At 43.6% G+C, this 15,771-nt stretch overlaps 1 protein-coding gene across 1 annotated transcript in view; it reads right to left on the reverse strand.

The window, feature by feature from the left end:
* Positions 1-15,771, reverse strand: part of CDH13 (cadherin 13) — a 557,182-nt gene that overhangs the window by 212,711 nt on the left and 328,700 nt on the right. The window contains exon 6 of the mRNA XM_018555891.1: positions 7,899-8,043. Coding sequence (XP_018411393.1) covers positions 7,899-8,043 — 145 coding nt within the window. The remainder of the gene's footprint in view (positions 1-7,898; positions 8,044-15,771) is intronic.

Here is a 15,771-nt window from a genome sequence, read left to right on the forward strand (position 1 = left end):
CCAGAGAGCTGCCTACACATTTTGAGCACCTTAATTTCTCTTCTAGAAACTGCACCAAAGCAACACACCACTGTCTTGACTCTTCAATAATTTTGATATTGTTCTTCAGGAACACACAAGGCTTTTAATTGGTACATTGTCTAATAAGTAACCTACTCAGGTTGTTATAGACTGACTGAAAAATGGGCAACCCCCCACCAAAAAATAACAATATTCTTTATTTATTTTTTTATATTGTAATTATTGTACCTCACAATAACAGTATAGTCAATGGGATTTACTCTATTTGTCCTTCTAGCCAGTATAAGTGGGACAGATAGGAAATCTGATATTTTACACATGTACAGAGGTTAAGAGATACCTGTTTTGGTGACAACTGTCAAAGGTGGTATTTCTCCTCACTTTGGGGAGGTTTCTAGGAGACTTTACAATGGAAGCAATGATGTGCTGTACTGTTAGAGGAAAACTACACAGTGAGGAGAGATGCAGAGTGAGGAGAGATGCACAGGACAGCCATTGAGTTTGTGAGGAGAGCCACACAGTAAGGAGATGAAAGCCATGCATTGAGCACAGGAGAGCCACACAATAAGGAAAGCCATGCAGTGAAAAGAGCCACACATTGAGGAAAGCAGAGCCACAAAGTGAGAAGGGGAGATCAGCACCATGAGGAGAGGAAAGTCACACAGTGAGGAGAGAAGAGCCAAATGGAGATGAGAGTCATGAAGTAAGGAAAGCCGGCAGTAAGGAGAGCCACGCAGTGAAGAGAAGAGAGTCATATACTGAGGATAGGAAAGTCACACAGTGAGAATAGAAGTTCTCCGGAATGAGGAGAGTAGAGCCATTCAGTGAGGAGAGCCCTACAGTAAGGCAAGAATACCCATACAGTGAGGAGAGGAAAGCCATGCAGTGAGTAGAGGTTGACCACACAGCAAGGAGAACCATGCAGTGAGTAGAGGGGGTTGGGGGGGGGGGCACAGTGAGGAGAGGAGAACCCCACAGTGAGGTGAGGAGCCCAACACAGTGAGGAGAGGAAAGCCATGTAGTGAGTAGGGGTTGGCCACACAATGAGGAGAGCCATGCAATGAGTAGAGGGGGGGCACACAGCGAGGAAAGGAGAGCTACAGAGTGAGGAGAGGAGAGCCATGCACTGGGGAGGGGAGGGCCCCACAGTGTCCCCATGCAGTGAGAAGAGGAAAGCCATGTGGAGAGAGGTAAGCCACACAGGTGGAAAAACTGTGCCTGTAGAGCCTCACGCTTGGTATACAAGGGATTGTGGGATTGTGGGATTGGAGAGGACTTATAATGTGAATGGGAATTCATAATTTATGCAGGTTTATTTTAGAAACAATTGATGACCGCAAAGGGCACCAGGGGGGCGGCATTAACGCTTGATATGCTCTCTATATGTATATTTGTATTAAACATATACATTTAGTTGATAGTTTCACTTTACACTGATATTGCCAGTGTGTAGGAGCCCTTACACATAGATACAAAAGGGCCGGAAATAGAAGTGCCCTGGAAAAAAAACAGAGTCAAATCATATCTGTCTCAGCCAATTAAATAGTATTATAGGGTTACAACCCTTGTAAAATGCGGTACAGTAATGAACTAAATTATCGTGTATGGAAATGACAGTAAACATGACTGCAGCTATCCAAGCGGAGCGAGCAGAGAATTAGACGTTGCACCAAATCAATATTTTAACATGCAGATCCTGCTGAATATTTTACCGCGGAGGTCGCAATATTCCTAACTGAAGTGAGGCCTAATTTGTACATAAATTCTCGATTCACAATATCTCTGGAGAGAGCAAATTCATAATGAAAAGATGGATAGTATGTGGTTAGATGTGATGGACTGCCGTGTGGGGAGCTCAGGAGCAAGCCAGGGGGGCAGCATAAAAAGGAATTATGGGTAACAATCAACAAATTAAACTAAATTCATAGAATAAGCTGTGAGGCAGATTGTAGTTTAGGGCTTAGATAAACATTAAAGAACCAATTAAAAATTAAGATGCTGTTAAAAAAGATGTTTTTGTAGTAAAAAGAATATCAAAAATTAAAGCTAAACGCAGAGGACATTTAAAATCTGCCCTTGCTGTGCCAGGGGAGCCCCACTTTTGTATAGGGTGCCTTAAAAAAGCAAGGTTCCTTAGCTTAATCCTTGCTCCCTGGGCAGCTGAGCTGACACTCTCCTTTCCTCTCCAATGCTCAAGGCTGCGGGCGGACCCCTGGCGTCCTCACTTACAATGCGGGGCTACTGGTCCTGCATTATACATGAGGATACCAGAATGCAGCTGAAGGAAGGGGCACTGCAGATAAGCCGCTTTAGGAAAATGGTCACATGGAGTGGGGGAATCCCGCTGCAGCGAGGTATAATGTGAGCAAAAGTGCTTTTTAAGGAACCCTAGACAAAAATGAGCATATTTCTCTAAAGTATATTACTTATGGGGCTTTACATCTTTTAAAAGAGAACTATGGCCCAGACATTTTTAGCCATAGTTTTCTTTATTAATGTCACAGGAGGACATTAGTAAATTTCTATTACCCGCTATACGAGAGCCGCACTGCAGCCGAGATGGATCCCACCTGATTGACAGCTGCTTCTGCCTCTCTAGAGGCTGTGCCCGCCCCCTCCCATGTCTGTCCCTCCAGTCAGTGCTGGAGGATTGGAGAGGGGAGGGGGGAATCCCTGAGGGGAGCGGTGACTGAGATGTCACACATTGGCTCTAATTATGGGTGCATTTCACTCTACCCATAATTCCCCTATAAAACATATATAAATAGAATACATTTCAGCCTACCAGTCCTTGGTGGCTGCATAAGTTTTCATTTTCCAAGAACATTTTCATCAAGTACAGAAAATACCTGCTGATCCTGCCAAGAATTAACTTTCCTTGTCACTTCCTGTGAGCTGAAAACAAAGCATAAGCATCCTTATCTTTCTTGTGTACATGGCTAGTCCCATCATTCCACCATGGGATGAAGATGAACAAAGGCAGACGACATGTTTGAAGTCCATCCTGGGTGATGAACATGTCAGGGTTCCACCCTGACTTTACTGGTTTGCAGCTTTCTGGCTTGGCTGCCATTTTACTCACCTGTGTTTCCTTCTTTGCCTGAGCAGACTCTGGAACGTTGCTCACTATTCCCAGGCTACCTCTTATGGCCAGACAGGAGAGCATCATCTGAGAGAGTCAGATGGGAGTTTCCTGTCTCTGAGTGATGATGTCACCTCACTCATTATATATAAACCACTCAGTCCAGTCTGACCTTGCCCTTGCGTGGTCTTACTGCTAGTGCATTCCTGCTGCTCTGAGTATCCTGATTCTGTGTATGACCCGATCCTGGCTGACGTTCTCCTCTGGCTCATGCTCCTGGCTTGTTTCTGATGACGCTGATCTCTGTGTTCCTGACCTGGCTTGGACGACTACCCACTCCGGCTCCGGACTCTGGCTTGTTACAGTTTATTATTCTGCTTGCTCTTGTGGACACTGTTCTTAATAAATATTTTAACTAGCACCTTTTGCTTGTCTGGTTTTCATTGTGCTCTGACAGAACAATGCTGTCTCCATAGATACGGTGAAGAAATTAGTGTAGACAAGAATATATAAAGTATAAAGTGTTATGTGCATAATTTACAGGTAAAAACAAAGGGGAAAAGAATTACAAAAGGACTGCTAAGTTGTAATATACAGTATGACATTATTGGTTTTGGGTTTCGATACCCTTTAACTGCATGTGGTGCTGAAAACAGGATGCCCATTGCATTTCTGCTTTCCACTAAACCCCAACCCTCAGAGAAAATGATTTACCGTGAGATTTTAACATGAGCGCTGAGTTCTGATGCCAATGCCCACTGGCCAAAATCTTTATGGGGGAGAACATTGTTCTGGTCAGTTAGAAAACCATCCTTGGGTACTACCATTTTCCTCTAAAATAACTGGCAGGAACATTATCTAGCGACTATGGGTAGCCCATGCAAACAACAAAATAGAAAAACAGCTAAATGGTTTATATTCATCAACATACCACATATAAATAAAAACTGCTTGACTTTCATTGAAGGCATGTTTTCTGCCGGAATTACAGCCTGTCATCGTGGATTATTGAGCATGCACGGCTATATTAAAAGGTCTAAATAAAACATACCGCCGCTAATTAAATGTTTACACTCCGAGGGAAAACAGAGATGAATGAGAACGTCATTCGTATATTGCTGGGAAAGAAAACAATGTATAATTATTTGCTAGGAACACTTATCGATACCTATTGTGTGGGCTGGCCTGGCAGACCTTTGCCTCTCGCATTCAGCCTCCTCCATTCTGGTCTGGGAGATATTCATCTGGCTGTCAAAACACCCCAGCCTGTTAACACTGTGTTCTGAAAGCTGGTCTGTTTCCCTTTCATACCTGGTAATTATGTTCTGATATTTATCTATTCCCTTGAATGGTGTTCTCTCGCTAAAATAAACCGCTTTCAGGAAATTGTAGTAATTGGGGAAACAGATTTTCAGCTATTCTGCCTGTTCTAGGTGGGAATGAGAGAGGGTGTATTTAATTCGGCTGCAAGCATTGTTTTCTCTCTTTTTATTTGGGTAAAGGGAACATGATGACTTGTTTCTATTCTATTTATTTTCACTGTGTGTGTGGTTATTTTGGTGCCAAGAACAAGTAAAAATGCAAAGCCTGCACTATGTAGACCTAAGTCCCAAAATGCACCCTCTACTACAGCCTTGAAGCCAAGACTTGAAGCTGATCATTCTCCAGTCAGCACTGAAAATGTTCCACTTTAGCAGGGGTTAAATGTTCTTTAGTCTAGGGGGAATGCATAAGATGAAATACTTACCTTACTCCTCGTTCCCGAGGTGGTTGATTTTCCACTCTGGTGTCCTCCACCTCCTTGATGAGGGCTAACCAACAATATTGCCTCAAATACAATTGTACATGATGATATTGGATAGACTACAACTGTACAAGTGGCAAATAGTAGTTGCTTCATGGTACTGGTCATATGGCAGGGTGGAGGCCTGTGGAAGTATTTCACTTTATTTCTTACCCCCTAGATTAAACATGGGGAAAACTGGACAGCAAATGTATGAGGGTGGACCAAATGACCAAATAAAAAACACATGCAGTATATCTCTACAATACATGCACATTTCCTCATGTTGTATCCCTTTAAACACTTTAGAAGTACGTTAAAATACCTGTTGATCTTTCAGGAACTTACATGGCTCTAGTAAGGCTACAGGACTGGGTGTCATGGCCTGTCCTACTTCAGATCATCTAACCTTGCAGAGAGTTAATTAACAAGAATGTGTGGGCACGTGAAAGGTGCTTTTTGTAATGTGGGAACAAGCAAGAGAGATTCCAGGAGACTCTGGATTATCTTGCAACCAACTGAGCTTGTTATGACTATCTTCTGCAAATTCTCAGGAGTTTGGATGTCTAGAGGGTTGGGCGGGTTTGGTTGGTTTTTAATAAAGGGTATTATTCCGCTTATTTGCATAAATAGTCAAAATGGTATACATACATATCAGAAATGTAGACGATCTTTTGCACTCAGCACTCTCAGCACTTTTGCTGTTAGAGTGCCATATTCAAAAATGTTGGATTATATTTTCACCGCTCAAAGACAGTGGTCTAAGATCTTCTACAACAATACCCAACACTCACAGTAAGCCTTCAGTCTTCTGAGTAAGACCAAGGAAATAATTTGAGTGTAGGGTGTCATGGACCCAAGGTGCCCTACACTCACAGTTTAGCTATGAAGACGCTACATCATGGAGGACAACCCACCTCCAGGAAAAGATTCAAAGAGGAACACAACCCTGTGCATCACGTGACTGGCCTTGAGATTTCAAAAAAGGGTAAGAAAAAATGAAACACAGCTTTGGTGGAATACTAGGGAGATGTGACCGGAGCTGACCTTTAAAATAATGATAAAAGCAGAGAGTGAAATGTTCTTTATAAACCGCAACAAGAAGCAGTAAAGGTCCAAGAGGTGAGAAGCTTCTTTCATCCTTCCCCCTTAGAAGACACCACCTTTGATCTTTGCGGTCACAGCTCTGCTGCTGTTCATCATGGTGCTGTAGACAGATATAACTGTTTATAGGTTCAGTCTTGTCTCATCTTACTTTTAAAAGACTGATCAGTGGAATTCTCCTGTGTGTCATGCTAGTAACAGATGTTAAAATTGCTTCCAGGCTACTGAAGACTTTCTAATGCAAGCTGGATCCATCTTTATGTTTAATGTAGCAATAGTCTTACTGTCTTCTTTTTAATTTGCTCGGGGCCATGAAAGCATGGTTCACCGAGAGGAGGCTGCTAATTACTCCGGAGACATAAACCTCGTATTAAGGTAACAGCTCAAAGTCAGCGCAGAACATTGGCTCTGTTCTTCCAAACAGAGCGGCAATTAAAGGGAAAGTGCCATGTATATTCAGTGAACACATATAATGAGTTATTAAAGCAAGGTTCACTTTAATGTAATTTTTAACAGTTTTGTATGTGAACAGTCAGTTTCTCCAACAACTGCAGAGATAAAACTCTCATTCACATGAAGGGTGCTTTGCATTTAATAAGTTAGACCTCACTGGTAGACTTGCATTGAGCAAAGAAGGAATATTAAAAGGGCCGGTACAGTACAAATAGTAAATGATCCCTTCAACCTAGCTGCAGTGGAAATCCTAATTTTTCTCTCTTTTTGTTTTTTTAAAAAGCATCAAAGCGTTTTCAAAGTCTTACAGGGTCATTCACAAAGCTGCCAAAGGCAGCCAAGTGAATAACCCAGCCGAAGTAAAGTGAGCCGAACGCTGTTCGACTATTCACTTCTGGCTTGTACGGCTGATTTCAGCTAAAATCAGCCGTACAGCGGCTGCCTTCGGCTGCACTTCAGTAAGATCCTACAGATCCAACATCTAGATTGTCTGAGGCGAAGCTCTGTTAGCTCGCTCGCTGCCGTTCGCCCCTATTCTCATAGGGGCCGAACGGCAGTGAGTGAATAGCCAAATGCCGCTATTCTGCTTGGTACCTCCGTGGTGGCAGCTAGCAGTGACAGCTAGCTCCACCCAACTGTTTCCTGTTGGCCGGCACCTGCCAGAGTCTTCTAGCACGTCCCGGCCAATGAATAACATCTGGGCGGAGCTGGCCGTGACTTCACGGCCTGCTCCATCGAGTTGTTATTGTTTAATGACAGGTCAGTGTCCCCAGGTCATTTGGGCACACTGATCTGTCATTACAACTGGGCAGAGCCATACATGATATCACGGCTGGCACCGCCCAGCTGTAATTTGCGTGGAGATCGGTTGGCTTCGGCTGACCTTTCACTACACTTTTGCAGTCACTTTGGTTCAGTCAAGCCGAAGCATATGCCTTTGGCTCGGCTGAGCCGCTCAGCTGCCTTCAGCTCGGCCGAGCCGCTCAGCTGCCTTCGGCTGCTATACTGCCCGTAAAGCAGCCCTTCGGTTCGACTGATCTGAAGGGCAGAGGCGGCTGAAGAGAGCCGAAGGATCAGCCGAAGCTACCGCTGGATCATTCTGCTCCATAGTGAATAACCCCTTTAGAGTTTCTTGCAGCTACAATGAGGGCTTGTTTTAGAACCTATTTATTGCCCGTTAAGATTATGTAATATTTGAATGTCCACAGCCACCATTCTACCATAACCTTTTTTCTGTTTCCAATAAAACCACATATTCCTAAATCCTTTCCAAGTTTCATCAATGCAACAGAGAATGGTGCTTACTATGCTTATACTGTATACACAACAGATGTCATACTTGAAGGATCATGCAGTATTACATATTACATTCAGGATTTAGAGTCAGCTATTAAGAAGCCATTTCCGGTGGAGGATGCTTTAAGGTGTGGATTTAAAGGTTGGTTTGACACTCACCAGTTGGAGAACCTTCAAGAACATGGCCAATGTATGGACCTTCCTTGAAGATCGGTCGGTTGTCATTCTGATCGATAACCAAGACTTCTAAATCCACTGGACCTTCAATGGTTTTTCCACTTTCATCTGTGGTTTCCACCCGCAACTGTTGGTGAGAGAAGAGACAATATGGGGATAAGAAAACAAATCCAGACAACCTTTCAGAAAATGGCCAATGCAATTAAGGAGGGATCACAACTGTCCTAAAGTCAGAAAGTGCAATCAATATAAAAACTGGTACTATATAATTACAAAACTTTAAAAAAAAAGAATCAAAATCTCACTGGACTTCTGGGTGGAATTGCTGCTGTTTGTCATCATCTTTGGTGGCAGAGATATGCATCACCTAAGTCACAATGGGGGTTACAGGGGCAAACAGCAAAAAAGGGTCAGAATGACAACAAGGAACAAAGAAGCCAAGAAGAGAGTAAATTATCCTGGGAGACTATATCACTGGTACGAGGCCACACATTTCTGATGATCCAGAGTTATACAATGGAATTAGTAATGATTAACAAGCCAACACATTCATGTAGTTCAGAAGAAAGAGTTCTAATAGCGACCAGCAAACGTTTGTCAGCAGGGTGGACTGATACAAAATGATCAGATAGCCCCAAAGCAATAAGCACACCCTCCCTTCTTGCATCTCCATCTCAAAGGCAAACCCATTACTGAGATATGTGCCAGGCTAGAGCTATAATACAGCTGCAGCATGCTAATTATTTTTTATATCAGCATGATGGGGCTTATAATGCAAATAAATATAGTTGAAACAACTTGCTACTGACACATGTTTCGGTTTCATTTGTGAAGCCAGCCTGGACCGAATCACTAAAGGCTGAGCCCCTTGTCCAGCAAAAGGTCAGGTACTGATCTACCTAAGGTATAGATATTGACTGATCCCTTTAAGGTAAAATGGTAAAACCTTACCACCTTTAAGTGTGCACCAAGTAAATATTGAGGTAATTTGGGGCTCTATCTATCTATCTATCTATCTATCTATCTATCTATCTATCTATCTATCTATCTATCTATTCCAATTAAATAAATTATGGTGTTCCAGTGTTAAATCCACCCAAAATGTTTATTATTTTAATTCTGTGAAGTCAATTCCATTGCTTATTAAATTTTAGAGATGGAAGACATGACCATACCCAACAAAAAAGGTCTTGCTTTGCCCGTTGGATTTTTAATTTGTTCAATATTGATAATAAAGATAAGGCAAGGAGACCCCTACTGCTTCAATGTGCGATCTAAGACTTTAAGATTGGGAGGCCAAGAAGTCCAGTGGGGAGACATCTCACAGAAAGATTCAAGGCATGCAGAATTCCAGTGGGAATTTTAGACCACATGCAGTTACTGTAACTGATATTATTATTGGTGTTGTTAAGATACCAATTACCGTATCCGGTACAAGTACAGATACTTTTCCAGCTACAAGACTAGACTCGAGAAAAACTCAAAAGTTAGGAGGCACCTGTCATTTTTAAGGAGCATACAGAGCTCCTGGGATTTGTGTATCCCCATGCATGACTTTTTTTTAATGAATATATAAAAGTGATGCACCGATACTATTTTTTGCAAGTACAAGTACTGATACTTGCCCAAGTACTTACAGATACAAGTACTGATACATTTTTGTTTATTGTCATGTGACAGTTTTTCTAAAACAATACAGACTAATGATTTCAGGACAGTGGTGGAGTGCCAGAGCCAGGTCCCAGCTGCAACCGGTGCAACCCGGCTAGTTCTCATGAAAATGCCAAGTATCAGCTCTGATATCTGAACTGCTATCTGGACATTCCTAATTATTATTACTAGGGACCGATACTGGTACTAGTATCAGTATTTATGCCGAGTACTCGTACTCGCCCAAATGCTCCGATGGCTAGCCTGATACTTCCTGTATCAGGAAGTCGGGCAGTGCGTCATTACGGCTTCCTGAGTGTAATGACGCGCTGCCTGGCTTCCTGATTGGTGGGAAGCTGGCCAATCAGGAAGCCAGGCATCGTGTAATGACGTGGCGCCCGGCTTTCTGATTGGTCGGGGAGTCGGCTTCATGCTCCCTCATCACCTCATGACGAGGGAGCATGGAGCCGGCTTCCCGGCCAATCATGCAGCCAGGCGCCGCATCATTACACATCGCCTGGCTTCCTGATTGGCCAGAAAGCCAGCTCCATGCTTTCTTGTCACCTAGCGACGAGAAGCATGGGGGCGGCTTCCCTGCTAATCGGGAAGCCGGGTGGCGAGTCATTACACTCTGCCTGGCTTCCTGAATGGGACTTCCGGTACTCGGTATTCAGTATCGGTCGAGTGCCGGAAAAAATATATCGGTACTCGTACTCGGTGCATACCTAATTATTATTATTATTCAGGATTCATTTGCGCAGCGCTTCACAATATAAGGAAGAAATGACAATTACAATACAATTCAAGACAAAATGATAAGGAAGGCCCTGCTTGTGAGTGCTTAATCCGCAGTTTTGCGTGCACTGACTCTTTAAATTGTGATTAAAACTGTTTGGCGCATATACCTCTGGAAAGTTAGGTGTATTGTCAGAAACACAGTATAGAGACGGGCATAAAATCTACATGCCGTATAATAATAAAGTGGATAATTATTATTTAAAAGAACATGGGCTATAAAGGTAAATGATTACATGTTAAAACAGCTTAAGTGCTTGCAAACAAGACTCCCTTTCTCAGAGTTGAATGCTTCTCGAGTTTTACTCAGCGTGAAAAACTTTGTGCCCCGCTGCTTCCTTCTATTTAACGGAACGACTTTTATTACTGATGTAAGCTAATGTGATCCCACAGTCACACTTACCAGCTAATGTTGAATAACTATTCTGACCGAAACCATGGTTAAATGCAAGTTTGTGTAGCCTATTGCCCCTTCCTGGAGCTTGGTAGCTTCCTGACAGCTATATCATGCTTATATGGCAGAACCTGATGGGATGTGTAGTTTCCAAACAAGAGCTTTTTTTTTATTGGATTGGTGGGACATGCAGCTCCTTAAAAGGAAATCTCCATTTCTAACCATTCTCCATACTTAACCATTCATTTCTTATAACTCCCTCCTATACTTTTTCCCAAGCCTGTTTATGGTAGGATCGAAATTAAAAGGCTCCTCTTTTGTACATTGGCCTTCATTTTAAGCTTCCTCATCCCACCTCCTCCTTGCTAGAACCATAACGCTACTGATTAAAGCCCAATTCCGGGGACAATAATTCTACCTGTGACCTTGCCTTTAGTAAGACATCCAAAAGCCCTAAGGCTTCTGTTTAGGGCCACTATCTTGGATTTGATATCAGCAGCCCCATCAGACACAGAGATGTCACTCAAGTGACACTCTATAGTATTGCGCTTCGCTACATTAAAAATTATGCAGGTAGGTGAGGGGAAAGGAGAAGCTGGGCCAGCACAGACATAATTAGACACTCCCAGAAGAGGAGAGGGCTATGACATGCAAGGAGGGAAAGGGGATGTGCTGGGGTACTAACATTTTCCGGAGTAGTCAAATTTGCTAGCAGGTCCAGAGGCACATTGAAAATGAATAAAAAATTGTTTATGTGAAGGAAAAATGCCACAAGAGTGCACTTAAACAAGTTACATTTTCTCTGTGCTTTTTAAAATGGTGACCTGGTCTTTTTAAATATATATAAATGGTAGCGTGTACCAACTACCCCCACCCCACCACCGATGCCTCAGGTGGCAGAAATGCTAGGAACGTCCTTGTATATGAACATTATACAGGAATGCAAATTAGTCATAGAGTTATGGTCAACTCAACCGACAAATGCTGATGCTGCAAAATTTTGCCTCGGCATCTAGTCATCAGTGACCTCTGGCTATGAAAGGGTTAAACACACCTACTGAAAATACAGACTAGTATGTACATTTCAAAAAACACACAAATACGAATGAGCGCCAACGGAAAAAAAACAAAACAAAATCAAGCCCGTCACAGTCTCACCCATTCTGAGTAAATCACCAAGCACACGCTAATGAGAACTTAACAGGATCACTTCCTGCATATGAATAAAGTAAACCATCCCTCCCTATATGCAGTGATACCCCCCTAATTTGATACAGTGTTTAATTAAACAAATTGTTTATGGTTGTCAAACAAATTCACGTATTCTCATATAAACACATGCAACTTACTACCAGAGGTTTGATGGAGGAGACGGCTGATCCTTCCTCTCAAATGTAAATACACATTTATCTTTTCTATCCAGGCAGATGGTTCTCTAGGTCATAGAACTGGGACATGACAAGCAAATAAACCAACTTCAAAGCTGAGATTTTATTTGTAGGTAAGCTGGATCATATATGTTGGCTTTGCATATCTTGAGGATAACCCAACCGGGATTCCCAGTTCCATCCAACCACCATGGCCCGTACAAGGTCAGAGGATGGCATCATACCCATGAGAGCACAACTGTAATATAACTACACTTTCTGTATGAACTCCTGAAAAAGGGGGAGGAAAGATAATGTAGGAGATCCAATGGCTAAATCATTTCAGAAATATGAAAAGTTAACGGCTAGGTCAACGGAAATGTTCATTTTGTTGGAGTTCATGTTTTGTATATTGTAGTACAGTCTTAGTAGAAGTGTATCCAAAGCCAAAGCTTTTGCATATAGTTTTGGAAAGAGAAAGGCATGGTTAGAACCCCTGTCTTTCTTTTTTCTTTAACTTTTTGACTTCATTTGCACTTTAAATAAGATTTTAGTGATCGGGTTTATAAATATGTTCAGCCCACATAAGGATAAGCACTGAAGAACCTTACTTTACAGAGTAGATGCTTGCACTCTAAGGCCAATTTAAAATTTCAGCTGGAACGCAGAAAATAAATAAAAGAGAAGATCTCCGTCTGTTACACTAAATGAACGAAAGAGATTTTTATGGGATTGGCCTGGACTCGTTCGCTGACGAAACGCATCAAAATATTGCCATTTGCGGGTGTGTAAAATATGGTATCAAAGAATGTTCGGAAGGCCGCATTGTTTTCAGATGAAACAACTCCAGCGGTATCATCTTCAATAAGCCATTCATTCTGATCCGCTTATCAAACAGAAACAAACACAGCTTTCGCGTACCAGCTGTTTACGTGCAAACCGCACAAAAGTACAAATTGCTGACGAGACTGAAAACAATCGTCTTTCCGCCGCTATCTGGTGCCGGTTAATTAGACTTGTGTTATATTGATCATTTTAATTGTGTGTGTTAATTAACAAGTCCTGTAAAAATGCACTTGAAGCTCGGTGGCCAAGAGTGCTGACATTATGTCCCTCCGGGATAACCTCTCCGCCAACGGGGTGACAAATATTGACGTCACACACTTCATTAGGCGCGGGTGATGAATAATGTGAGACAGGCTGAGATCTTGGAGTGTTGTCACTTTGTCATGCCGGATTAAAGGGGAACTACGGCGCACTGTTAGCCCTCATTCACACTGGAATCGGCCCGCACGCAGAGTTCCGTGTTGCATGCAGGGACGTACCGAACAGCTCCCGGGAAGGACAGGTGCTGTGTGTGATTAGTACGCAGCCCCCCTCCTTCTCTATGGGATTACACGCCCCCCTATGTTCACCTCAATTGCAGGTCCGTAGGGGTGCATGTTTCCTGGCTCGGACGCAGACAGGATCCATCCTGTCAGAGAAAGAGTACGCTCACCCGCACGGACGTGCAGGGCGGACACTGGATGACAAGGATTACATTGCTGGATGCCGTGGTTGACATGGATTACATTCCTGGACATCATGATCGTGACGTGCCTTTACTTTGGGGGACATAATAGAATTCATTTTAAAAGCCGGTAAGCCCGTGTTTGTGCTTTATTTCATGAAATGACCCCCTACATGGGGTAGATTAGATTAGTACCCCTTACTTTTATTAGACCCCTTAGATTAGTACCCCTTACTCATTCTCAGAAAAAGTAAAAGAAAAGAGAACAACAACAGATCCCACACTCCTCTTCCACGGGTGCTTACTTACCAAGATCAGGCAACTGTGGCCTCCCGTCCTGTGTTTAATTACAAAGTCATCTGTCTACTGGCCTTGCGTGAGCAGTAAAGCCCCATGGACCCCAGTGGGGCTCCTCTACCTCTGTCTCTCACCCAGGAAGCAAAGGGAGACCAACTCCATACACCTCTATGGTGTTCTACTGCACAGGAGCAGCCAGCAGAGCAAGGGCTTTGTCCCAGGATGCAAACAAACAAGGGAGGCCACGAGCTCTAGATCTCAATAAGTATGCATCTGCAATAGGGTTGCCACCTATCCAGGATTCACCCTGATAGTCCGGGTTTTGAATGATGTGTCCAGGTTTCTTGGCAGCTGAATCCCGGATAAAAAAGGTCAGGCAGACAGGGGCAACCAAAATTAAGATGAGGGCTACTGGCCCCCCCCCCCCCTCCCCACTGAAAAAAGAATGTCTCATGTCCGTGCGTCACCAGAGTGTTCGGGTTTCACTGGAAGAAAAGGTGGCAACCCTAATCTGCAAAGAGGGAGGGTGGGATGTCTTAGGTCATCCACAGTGTCCAGCAATGTAATTCACGTCAATCCCGATGACCTGCTGATCTGTACATGCTGCACCACCGCTGCTAAATGCCGGATTTGCAGCTGCGATAATGCCGCTGAGGATCCAGGGTGATGTCATTGACCGAATTTGGCCAATTATGTCAACCAAATTAAAGTGAAAGCAAACATGCAGGCTGGGAAAGTCAGTGCAAGGGTGGGGCATACGCAAAGTGTGCCATCTCATGCAAGTATGCTGTGCATAGTTGCAAATTATGGGCATAGCTCACTTTTCATATTTAACTTTATTTCCACCGTAAGTGTAGCCATGAGCTCAGGTTTATCCCGGACTCTGATCTGATCCTGAGCTGCTCCGAACATGGAAGCGGACACTTCCACTCAATTAGCTATGGGCCGGGCATTCCCTGTTCTACAACTGCATGTAAACAAAGGGGCGGGATGCTTGTGCTGATGTCATTTACCATATATAGGTATAGGTAGATGTCATTTGCCATATTAGGTAAATATACTTTACCAAATATAGACGTACTGTATAGCCATATAAGGCCAATGATGACACTGCATCCCACCCCTCTGTATACAACAACCCGCAGGTGGGGAATTCCCTGCTCACAGTTGATTAGGTGGCATGGAAGAAGCTTCCTTCTTCCATGCCACCGGGCAAGTGCAAAACACCTTTCAAACCACCGGGCAAGACACCTTTCATATTTGGGAGGAGCTCCTTCCGGGTTCAGAGGAACGCTGGTTTGGAACCTGAGCTCATCCCTATGTAAATGCACTCAATTATGTTTATGTCTATGAAGGTTCTCATTCATATAATCAGCATCAGCAGCCAGGGCCGGAATTACTCTCTCTGCTGCCCCAAGACCAGGTTCCTCAATGCCCCCCTACCCGCCAACCCCCAATGGAGAATGGCAGACCTGCAGGCTGCATACAAGTGATCTCGGCAACATGGCCGAGATCACTTGTACAAAAAAAGCGGCGGCTTCCCCACTGTACATTTAGTTCTGCTTGTCCAAAGCAGGGCTAAATGTAGAAAACAACTACCTGCCCGGCGCCCGCAACTGCATGTCTTGGGCGTCAGGGGATAGGAATTCCACACCCCTGCTGCCCCTCTACTCCCTGCTGCCCCGAGGCCGGGCCTTGGTTGGCCTTGTGGGAAATCCGGCCCTGTTAGCAGCTCTTATGCAACCACAATGCCTTTCTCCTCCATTGCAAATATGGCTAGAGTCATTCAGGTCAGTACACACTTTCATACAGAGAAGCTATAGGGTGTTTGGCAGTTTTAAA

The sequence above is a fragment of the Nanorana parkeri genome, unplaced genomic scaffold, assembly GCF_000935625.1.
Source record: "Nanorana parkeri isolate BGI_ZX_2015 unplaced genomic scaffold, ASM93562v1 scaffold216, whole genome shotgun sequence".
NCBI lineage: Eukaryota > Metazoa > Chordata > Amphibia > Anura > Dicroglossidae > Nanorana > Nanorana parkeri.